Genomic DNA, 12021 nt, shown 5'->3' with positions numbered 1-12021 from the left:
ATACAGTACCACGTTCTGTGGTTAATTAGACATAAAAGATCTGATTATTATGCACATGTTTCGCCCTTCTTATTGGGCATCATCAGCATATTAACTAACCTTAAAACAAACATTTTTAAAAAGACGATAACATTTATAGTTTATAAGAATTGAGCTAAGATTTGTTATGATATTAAAATTTATGGACAGTGGTTAAAATTTTTTTAAATATCATAACAAATCTTAGCTCAATTCTTATAAACTATAAATGTTAGTCTTTTTAAAAATGTTTGTTTTAAGATTAGTTAATATGCTGATGATGCCCAATAAGAAGGGCGAAACATGTCCATAATATCCAGATCTTTTATGTCTAATTAACCACATAACGTGGTACTGTATGTATTGAATAGGTTGAATAATAAATGTATACCTTTTGTAAATTAAGTGAGATCGCTATTTTCAATATGGATTAAAAATGAAAGTGATGACTTGTAACATACCACTTACGCGAGCTGCTCGTCTCCTTTCTCCCAAGTCATCTCAGCCCAAACTTTGAAACATTATTGTAATGCTACTCTTTTGTCGGAAATCACCCAGAAAAAATTAAGCAGCTTTTCTTAGGATTTTTTCCATTTCCCGAATCAAGTAATCTTGGTGAGGGTTCCATACACTGGAACCATATTCTAGTTGGGGTCTTACCAGATACTTACACGCCCTCTCCTTTATATCCTTACTACAACCCCTAAATACTCTCATGACCATGTGAAGAGATCTGTAACCTTTCTTAACTACTTCATTTAGCCTATGAAGATATTTTCTTATATTAACACCTAGGTATTTACAATGATATGCCAGCCCCATGGTGTAGGGGTAGCCTGCCTGTCTCTTACCCAGAGGCCCTGGGTTTGATTCCCGGCCAGGTCAGGATGTTTTATCTGGATCTGAGGGATGGTTTGAGGTCTACTCAGCCTACGTGATTAAAATTTAGGAGCTATCTGACGGTGAGATAGCAGCCCCGGTCTAGAAAGTCAAGAATAACAGCCGAGAGGATTCGTTGTGCTGTCCACACAGCACCTCATAATCTTCAGGCCTTCGGGCTGAACAGCGGTCGCTAGGCAGGCCGAGGTCTTTCAGGGCTGTAGTGCTATGTGGGGGTGGGGATACTTACAGTGATCCCCAAAAGGAACTTTTACCCCATCAACACAGTACCGTAATTAAATCTGAGAGGAATTTTCCTATTTGTGAAAACTCACAACTTGACTTTTAACCCGATTATCATCATACCATTGCCTACTGTCCATCTCACACTATTATTGATGTCATTTTGCAGTTTGTCACAATCTTGTAACTTACTTACTACTCTATACAGAATAACATCATCTGCAAAAAGCCTTATCTCTGATTCCACTTCTTTCATATCATTTATATATGTTACGGAGTTACCCGTGGAAGGCAGAGGTGAAAGAAGGTGCGGGCTGGAATGGGTCTTAACTACAAGGCCGAAAGATGAATTAAAATTTCAATAAAGGTTATATTTTCAATAGACAACAAGATTTAACAAATTTTCACTAGGTGAAATAACAATTAAAAAAAACAAAAAAACAAAAAAAACAGGTACAATGATAACTTTACAAACGAAAGCACAAGTTCAGGGGTCTTTCCAAATTCTGGGCTTCGAGCCCCAATTTCACAATCCTTGAGCAACTAGCCCAACTTTACCAAATCACACATTTGATCAAAGGGCAGAAAACCCCTACATTCAAGGAGCATTAGCTGCAAAAACCATATCTGGCCTCCTAGAGGCTCTTTACCACATCAGAAAGAGCTGATGCGCTCTCAATTTTCCAAGCTTATTAAAGGCAATGCCAGGCTTTTACACATGATTGCCATCAAGGCACAACTTACAATGAAACAGGGGTATCTAGTACCCAGCCTACCGGGCCTAAATAGAAAAATAACAGGTTAACTTAAATGGCCCTAAACGCAAAAAGAATGGAGGCGTGTATCGGCACTCCCAAATACACATTTTAAAACCTAAGAGGCATTAGGCTGATGACACAGGGGCTATTCCCAAACTAGGGAGGTGACTCGTAAGAGAAAAATTTTAACACATTAAGGAAGAGTAGAAAATTGGTTACGAAAACGTAGTCACCTCCAATCAAATGAAGGGGAGCTCGAGAGGGTAAAGCACTCTTTATCCCCGAATTACAGTTAAAGATAAATGAAGTTTTACAAAGACTGAAAAAGGTTTACATGTTTCAAGATATAGGTTACATATTGAAGGTTTCGGACCTGCCCCGTGGGTTAAACTGCTGAGCTAGCAAGAAATAAAGATGTTAAACGGCCATTACCTTGTTGAAGAGCTGCTGCCCGAAGGAAGAGGCGCTACCCGCCCCCTGCTACACTTCCATACACTAAGCTAGATGTTGTTGAAGTGGCGACGAGCCGTGAAAATCAGCAGTTTTTAAACCCTCGGGGAAAGTTTGAGACCGTTCATGAATAATTAAGACACACCCACTCAACTTTATTGGGTAGCTTAGAGTTACACATCAACATCGAAGAAGAAAGACATGATTGGTCAAAAAATAATTAAAGAAATTCGGAATTGGCTAAGTTCAAAACTGGCAGAGAGAAAGGTTAATATTGCCAACCCATAAATGAAAGAACAAAATTTAGTAAAGACAAAAACTTCTGAATACAAAATTTCTTCAAGAAAGTTCATTCACTTCTCACCAGGGTGCATGATCCCAGTGTTAATGTAGAGACATCTATGAGAGAATGTCCACACTTCTTGATCAATAGAAAACAAAATACATTGAAATCCACACAGTAATGGCAACTTCGTAATCACAAATTTTACTGTAGTGACATCTTCTGAGAAACTTATGAGTTAATCCAGTTTGTAAAGTTCAGAGTTTCTCCTGTAGAGGATTACTTAAGGCAGAAAATTCAAAAGTGTGGCATAGGGGTGTACCAACCGGTACAATATATATAAGAAAACATCAAGGCCCAATAATACTGCCTTGAGGAATTCCCCTCTTAATTATTATAGGGTCAGATAAAGCTTCGCCTGCTCTAATTCTCTGAGATCTATTTTCTGGAAATATAGCCACCCATTCAGTCTCTCCTTTGTCTAGTCCAATTGCACTCATTTTTGCCAGTAGTCTCCCATGATCTACCCTATCAAATGCCTTAGATAGGTGAATGTAATCAAATAAGTACTTCAGATATGGTACTATAACCCAACCTATTTTTTTTGGTATATTACCCAAAATCTTATCAATTTCAGTTGCTTTTCTGGTTTTCAACTTTTGTATCTTATTGTTACCATGGTAGCTGCCAGTGGTGTTTTTACTATTAGGTCATGAACGCAAGACAACCCTTGATTTTTCACATGAAATTCTGAAAGAAAAAACATCATCTTAGATTCAGAGAAATACGGTAAATAAAAGATCAAATGTTATATGGTTGCCGACGCCAAATCTGGCAGTGTTGTAAACATAGGGCTGGAAATGAAGGTAGTTCCGTCACAATATTGGTTCGTTAACTTTGTGGCAATTTATTAGGCAAAGTCGTGTCATCTATGTGGATAGATTTTACAAAAGCCTGACATTATTTGATAAACTGAGCAAGGAAATAACCCTTGTGGTGTGTACTGTAATGAAAAATAGGAGGCAGCTTCCAAAAGATCTCGTGAATTTCCCAGTGTTGAAGGAGAATGTTCATTCTGCAGAAATTATCACTTTCTTGTTTGATGTGGAGGTGCTGTATGTGATGTATACATGTTATCGACAGAACATAGCATTTCAGCCTCGAAAGTCAATGTAAAATCCAGATTTGCTACAACAGAAAAAGTGAAGTGTGACGTATTTGATAACACTCAACATGCCTGGTGTGAACCACAATGAGTAGCTGCTAGCATACTATCCATTTGGCAGAACAACATTGAAGTGGTGGAAGAAAGTATTTTTCAACTGTTCACATTGGCATTGATAAATTATTTCATTCTGTAGAAGAAATCAAGCACCAGCAATAATATTTACCATCTGGATGAGTACATGAAGGTGCTTCAGTTGCATTTGTGGAGAAAGGAAGGAGATGAATTTTAGAAAGATCTGTCGTTGCCACAATATACCATCAGTTGTCTCGCAGCTCACCATTTTCCAATGAAAATACCAACAACAGAATATAAGGCAAGACCTACAAAAGTGCGCAATATCTACTCAGAAAAGTCATTAAAAGAGACCAGAAAACTATTGAGGAAAGATTGTACTGCAAAAGCTGCAGTGGATACGAGCTTCATCATAGTGTGTCAGCATTTCTTAATTGGGACCATACAAAGAGAAATAACTTTACAAATCACATTTTTTTAAAGATAATATAATGAATACTAATGTTACAATGTTAGATGTAAATATAACATAATTGACTTGAAATAAATGAAAAAAATAAAGACCTAAAAAATGTGATTAATGTATTGGTCCCTATCTGTTTAATGTCAAAAATAAAATAACCAGATGAGTTCAGTGCTAAGACAGATAATAGTTTTGGGTACATAAAAGGATAATTCATTTAGCTCAAAAAGTATTGAAGTTTATAAGCCTCAAAATATAGCTAAAATGCTCAGCATACAGCAGTTGACCTCTTATACATATGCCAGTGTATTAACCTCTTTTAACTGGCATGGCAACTACCTTGCACAAGTCCTATTGTAATATTCAGAGCACTGATGACACTGAAGTACCCATATATGTGGATTATTCCTGCATAGTCCAATGCCATCTTCCATTAAGAACAGTTTAATAACAGCCACAGACACTCGATATGGGATATCCACTGCATGACAGTGAACAGTTGCTTCAGTTCTACATTCCATGTTCCATGTTTGAAGACCTCCACCCTGTGTGCAACAGTTCGATACACTAATGCATTATCAGCCAATGCTTCTCCTAACTCTGTATGTCTCTGACAAGCATTTCTGCCATTTTCATGTATCACTGCCAGTGGCGGCAGGTAAAGTTCTTTTGGAACTGGGGATTCTGTCGCCTGCCACAACCAACTGAATTCACGTAAAGAAAGATCAATGTAAAATAGTTTCAATTTAGCTTTAGATTACTCTGTGTACAGTATGAAAGTCGAGTGCAGTGTTACAATGGTGTCTGTAATGCACTACATACTACAGCCAAAACTGGTTAGGACATTTTTGTGGGGGAAAAAAAAAAAAAGAGTAAAGAGGGTATGTGTTAAAAAATGAAAAACTATTTCGCTGTTAAATTTAAGGTTAGGTTTGAACGTAAAAATAATTATGATGAAAATAAATAAACAAGTGTTAACAATGATTATAATTAATGAAATAAATAAAAAATACATTATAAGAACACCAACATAGTAAAACATCAATGAAAAACGTTCTTAGAAATGCGAACTGAACATGTCGCTTATAATTATCCTTAAAGTTGTCGCAAGATAGCTCAACATTTGGGCAGTTTGCACATGTCTCGTGTGGATTAGCACCCACTTTCTCAATAAACTTTAATTTTTCATCATCTATAAACTGCCTAGCTTTCTTCTTCTCCATAAATTAGGCCTACTTTGTTACACAACTCACAAATGTAAAATTAAGCATATTAGCTGTATACGAAAGTACAGTAGGCCTAATTTACGTACCTTGTTACTCAAGTCACTTGGGCCTCTTTCAAACAGCATGGGAGTAAAATGCGCCCGTGTGTATGCGTAGGTGCATCCGCTTCCGCTGACTCTTACACATACAGCGGGTCAAGCAGTGCAAAACTCCACGCGCTTTCCAGCAGATCATTTTCAACACACTTTTCAGTGAAGGTAATAAATATGGACCATCGTTGTCCCCTGAAACTCCCAAAAGGTCTGGAAATAGAGATGCACTCTTCCCTGAAACTCAATTTAGCCAAGCATGAACTCTTGTTAGGTTGTCATGGAAAGAAATCATAAACATGCCCCTATCTATCGTAGGTTTGGAAGGCGTTTTAGCTTACAAGCTAAAGGCAAGCAGGTATCAAAAAAATGGTTCTAACAGTACAATAGTAGAGCCTTTTACACTTTCTTTCTTTCTTTCTTTCTTTCTTTCTTTCTTTCTTTCTTTGCCAGCCATAGTGGCTCCAACTGTACAGATTGTGGAAAGAAAAAATGCTAAGTTAGAACATAATTTCAATACAGATATCTGCACAGTGGTATTAAAAGTTTAAACATTTTGTGGAGCAAATTGCAGTATATAAATATTTATAAGTACATGAAGTGGCACTTCATTAGCTTCACCTTGACTGCTGCTACTGATGACTGCTATTCACATTTACTTGCGTCCATTGTACAGCATGGCTAGATGTACACAGATCTTTTCATGTTCTGTTAACTTGCCATACTATGTTGGCACATGATTGGAGGATACAACAAGATTACCATGACTAGTGAACACCTCCCTCCCTCTCTCGCCACACACATTTAGGATCTTGAAATATTATTTTATTTCATTGAACATTTTGGATTTAGGGTTGTGATTTAAAAATATGCAGTACGTATATGAAGAAATAATGAAACTATGTTGTTTCATTATTTTAGGAGACACTATCCTGTATCTACTGGAACAACCTGTGACAACTGGTCCCATCAGATGTGAGGAAGTGAATGCCAATCCTTTGAAACTTGCGGTATGTATTATGAAATTATAATGCTGCTCTAAGTGTGCATTTAGGAGATAGTGATTTTAAGCCCCACCATCAGCAACCTTGAAGATGGTTTCTGTGACTTCCATGGTTTCCCATCTGTACCTTTATTATTGCCATTATGACCTCACTTGCTGCCTTCCCTGTCCCAACCAGAGTCTATGAAAATCTGTCTGCATTACATACGTACATCTTCATTATAGACTATAATGCCAGTGAGCATTCAGTCTGCAAGCCTGTGTGAATTTACTAAAACCCTCCACAATTCTCTATTTGTAAATATCTCTGTGGCCTTGTTTAGTTCCATACCTGGCCTCTTGCTGCTGGGTTCTGTGGTTAAAATCCCGGTCAATCCATGCGAGATTTGTGCCGGACAAAGCAGATGAAGGTCAAGTTTTTCTCTGGGTACTCGTGTTTTCTCTGTCATGTTTCACTTCAGCAACACTCTCAAGTATCATTTCATTTCATTTCATTTCATTTCATCTCTGTCATTAATCATTGGCCGAGAGGAGTGTGACAGGCTTCGGCAACCAGCGCAATTCTTATCCTCAGCCAGGCTGAGTGGCTCAGACTGTTGAGGTGCTGGCCTTCTGACCCCAACTTGGCAGGTTTGATCCTGGCTCAGTTCGGTGGTATTTGAGGATGCTCAAGTATGTTAGCCCCATGTTGGTAGATTTACTGGTATGTAAAGGAACCCCTACGGGGCTAAATTCTGGCACGTTGGCGTCTCCGAAAACCATGAAAGTAGTTAGTGGGACGTGAAGCCAGTAATATTATTATTATTATTATTATTATTATTATTATTATTATTATTATTATTATTATTATTATTAATTCCTATCCTCTCCGCTAGATGGGGACTTCATCAATTCCATTCCAGACCCGGTCGAATGACTGGAAACAGGCTATGGATTTTCATTTTTTTTTTTTTTCCTGCATCCCTGACTTGTGTATTGAAATCATGGTTATTTTTCTGAATTCCAAGTTACTTATTTAGATGACATTGTATATTTGCTGTATGCCCATGACTATATATTCTTGCTATTATAGAGCAACAATGTTTGTATTCTAGTTGGAGCACAAGGATGGAATGACATTCACTGAGAACTGGAAAGAGTCTTCATCTTCCTCTGCATCTAGCAGCAGCTCATCTCAGATTGGAAGTGATGGTAGTTTTATCACCTCAGAGTATGGCAGTGTTAATGAAGGATCAACTGGTCACAGCGGCAGTCACATCCATGTTGAAAGCACTGGTGGCCATATCAGTAGTGGAAGCAGTAGTGGAAAATTTGGTGGTGGAAGCACCAGTGGTGAAAGTGGCAATGGACAAACGAGTGGTGGAAACTGGGCAGGTGGAAGTTTGGGTGCAGGTGGAAATGCTGGTGGAGAAGCATGGGAGAATCAAGGTGGTTCTAGGCATTTGTATGGGTTATATGGACAGACAAATGAAGGTGGCAGAGTTCTTCATCGCGATGAAGGTTTAATATCTACTGGTACTAATGATGGAGCATTTGGTCAAGGAGTTATGACCTCACATGGGACCCAGCACTATGAGAATAGTAGTGCTTGGTCAAACTGGACCAAGACTCATAGCGGAGCTGATGGTTCAAAGACTCTTACTTCCAGTCATTATAATGCCAGTTGGTCTGAGAATGGTGGGCCTCTTCATCAGTTTAGTAATTACAGTACTTCTGGTTTAGGTGAGGAACATGGCAGAGAACATCAAGACTGGGAACATGGCAACACATTTAGTGGATCAGGATCAGATTCTCATCGTCACGGTGGAGGAAGAGTCATTTACAACTCAACGAGAAATCATCATTCTTCCCATTCATCTGAAGGAGGCTCTGGAAGTGCTGGAGGATATTCACAGCAAGGTGTTAGATATAATGAGGAAAGCAATCGGGGACGTGGCTCTGCAGGCTCTGAAGGCTCCGAAGGCTCTGTGGGTTCCGTGGGTTCTCGTGGTACCTTCCGCCATTATACCACTGATTTATCTGGAGGCAGTCAGGGTGGTCTTGAAGTTTCAGGAAGGCAAGGTTTCTCTTCATCTTCTTCTGGACAATGGTCTGGCTCGGAAAATGTAATTGGCACGGACAATGTTGATGAAAGTCGTCGTATGGAAGAAGATGGCCAGTATGGAAATTTGGGACATTCAAAAATAAAACACCACAGTTGGAGTCAGAGCGGGGATAATGCTGATACTGTTAATCGCCATGGTTCAAGTGGCCAAGAAGGTTCTCATCAGGGCTCAAGGACTACTATTCACTACCATGCTACAGATAATGTACATAATGGTGATGCAGATGGTCATGTAATTCGGCATGGTTCAAACAGGGGAAATTATGGGACCAGTTCTTCTTCAAGAACCAATATTCGTCAGTATACATCACAAGACTGGGATTCAAGAAATAGTGGGGATTCACAGTATCGTGGAGCTGATAGAGGTTCTGGGTATTCAGGTAGTTGGCATTACAGTTCTGGATCGAGACTAGGAGAGGGGGATGGTAGAGTTGATGGACTGCAAGGATCTTCAAGAGAAGCTACTCGAAAATATACTACGCAATCCAGTTGGAATGATAATGTGGATGCCAATCAGTATGGAGATGTTGATCTTAGCTATGCAGCAACAGGAGAGTATGCAAGAACTGGAGTAGGACATCAAGGATCTAGCAGCGGTAGTCACCACTATAGTTCAAGTAGCAGGTCAGGAAGTAGACTATATGATGGATGGCATAATTCCAATGTGGATGCAGATTCACATAATCGTTACCCATCTGATAAGAATGACTATAATAGAAAAGACCAGGATTCTTATTCTCAGTCATCCTATAGCAGTAACCAGGAAGTTGATGGTGATAGTGGGAGACTGAAGCACTACAAACGATTCCGAAGGGACACAGTGAAAGTAACTCTAGATGATCTGTTGCAATGCAATGCAACTAAGTGTATAAGAATTTCCTGTGTAATGGGGCCTCTCACTAAAGGTCAAGAAGTACGTGTTGAGCTGAGAACGAGAGTTTGGATTCCTACAATGAAAAAGGTGAGTTTTTAGGTATATAAATTTAGATTATGTATTTTCATTTTGAAAAAAGTGAGTGACTTGTAGTCTATTTTGGTAAATTATTATTTGTGTTCTAATAAGAATGTATTGAGGGGGGGGGGGGGGGGATTCATGGAAAGTTGAATACATACAAAGTCAGTGTATTATCACAGTTTGAATCTCATGAAACCCATTTTTCTTTGAGTAGTCCCCGGTTTTACCAGTGCATTAATAAATTTAACCTGCAATTTTGTAAGTTGTTGTTGCTTCCTCTTGGGTATGATTCCACAAGAAGACATCACCTCAGATGTTTCAAATTTTATGAATTAAGCGGTGCAGTGGAAAACAGGCACATGCCATATGGCCGGTGGTGGTAAGATATTTGTATGATCACGTTAGCCATTGTCTGTTACAGTTTCAAACTACAACCATGTAGCATGTACCCATTCCCTGTAAGTAGGCTGAAAAGAATATCTTCCTTATGATTTTTAGTTATCTATAGTGGAAGAGAGGCCCATGCTAAATGTATACCGATCCATATGAATCAGCATTTTTCACTAGCCAGTATGACTGAAGTAAGCCAATCAGAACGAGTTGGTCGAATTGTTTAGATTGTATTCAAATTGAAGGCAACAGGCAGTGAGGTTAAGAGTCTTATGATGAAAGGAGAGCAATAATAATGTATTAGGTTCAGGAGAATGTTGTAATTCGTGAGAACTGTATGCTACCTGTGAAGTATGCCAATAGATGAGAAATAATGGCTGGTAATTTCAGGGATTTGTGGAGTCTACTGTAATTTGTATCACCTATATATGCTTCCTTTTATTAGTAACTGAAATGTGACACCAGTACAAAAAGTCTTACATAAGAGAACAGGGATTAGGAACTGGATATATTCCAATATTGTCAGACCAGTCATTGGTTCTTGTTTCTTGTAATGACATAACCGTTAATTCATCAATGAAACGTGAAATAGTTCCTTCTTCTTTATCCAATATCTTACTTAAAATGGTACTGTATTGCCAAAACCTTTCCTTTTACAAACAAAGTATCATGTACAGTACTACAGTACTGGTACCTAATTGCCACATGCTGCAGATTCATAGTTCTTTCACAAAAATGAACAATTATACATAGTATGTGATTTTATTTTAACCAGTATTTAACAGATTGTGTGTAATGTTGTCCCTTCAAAGAACAAATTTCATTCATTTCAATTCCATGTCCCATATCTGCAGAACAGAGTCATAAACAAATTCCTCTTTCCTGTACATTTATGGTTTTGTGGCATGAGCTTCTTTTCCATTAGGGCATTCAATTTTATAAAGCTACTGTAGAGACTTGAACTCCACAATTCTTTCCAGTCTAATAAGGAAGGGGTCCCTGTAGCTGTTGCGAAGATTTCATTGAGTCTTAAGTAACTTACCCATATTATAGCTGCTTTAAACCATAGGTTGTGGAGAAGGAAGAGTACAGTTGTTGCTAGGTATTCTAAAAAGGGTATCATAGTTGTCAATGAGACCAGAGAGAGATTATTTAGTTAAGTATTCACTGCTATAGTACTAAAGGGAAGGGTTACAGATGCAAATTTGGTTTGATTTGCTTTCTTCCAGACATCAGCCTGGCTCATTTCAAATACCTCTGGTGTAAAAGAGCCTTTTATAGAACACTGTGACCAACCTGCTTATAGCAAATATGTACACTTCGAGAATGTTTATGCATCATCCCCTTTTTGATTACCAATTTGCATGTTTTCTGTCAGATATCTTTTAATGTGGTTAGCAAAGTCTTTATTATTCCCTTTGTACTTACTGCATCTCCATTTTAACTTTAAAGTTCCTCATCTTCTGCTGTTATTATCCATAGCAGATATTTTGCAGCTTGTAAACTTAGTTTTCACCTGCTGAATGCACAACATATTAATGTAATTTCACTTCAAAATATTGGGCCCTTCCTTTCTAAGGTTCATTCCATCTCCCATTATTGAAATTGAACCCCATGCATTCCATAAAGGTAAGTAAAAAAAAAAAAATAGTTAGTTTCCCTATTTTATTACTCATAACAAGGGAAGAGAGCTCATTCCAGTTCTTGTATCCAATGGTTTATAGTCACACCAACAGACAGGGCACAGGTGCACAAGTCTGTAAACCAAAACATTGACACAGCAACAGTTGCAAAATTGTGAAGTTACTGAACGAGTGGTCACAAGAGGAGCTCTGTGTAGTGATAGATTTCCTGCAGTCAGAAATAAAGAACCTATTGGCATTCACAGGAGGATTATGTCTGTAAATGGAGAGGAAGTAG

General features: G+C 38.3%; 1 protein-coding gene across 2 annotated transcripts in view; it reads left to right on the top strand.

Moving 5' to 3' along the window:
* The window catches only part of if (inflated), a 691187-nt gene that overhangs the window by 664680 nt on the left and 14486 nt on the right, over positions 1-12021 (top strand). For both annotated transcript variants that reach the window (XM_067142033.2, XM_067142032.2), the window contains 2 exons: positions 6571-6659; positions 7747-9717. In XM_067142033.2, the coding sequence (XP_066998134.2) occupies positions 6571-6659; positions 7747-9717 (2060 nt within the window). The remainder of the gene's footprint in view (positions 1-6570; positions 6660-7746; positions 9718-12021) is intronic.

The sequence above is a fragment of the Anabrus simplex genome, chromosome 2 (genome assembly GCF_040414725.1).
Source record: "Anabrus simplex isolate iqAnaSimp1 chromosome 2, ASM4041472v1, whole genome shotgun sequence".
Classification (NCBI taxonomy): domain Eukaryota; kingdom Metazoa; phylum Arthropoda; class Insecta; order Orthoptera; family Tettigoniidae; genus Anabrus; species Anabrus simplex.
The sequence above is the reverse complement of the archived record's forward strand: the minus strand, read 5'-3'. Positions and strand labels throughout refer to the sequence as shown.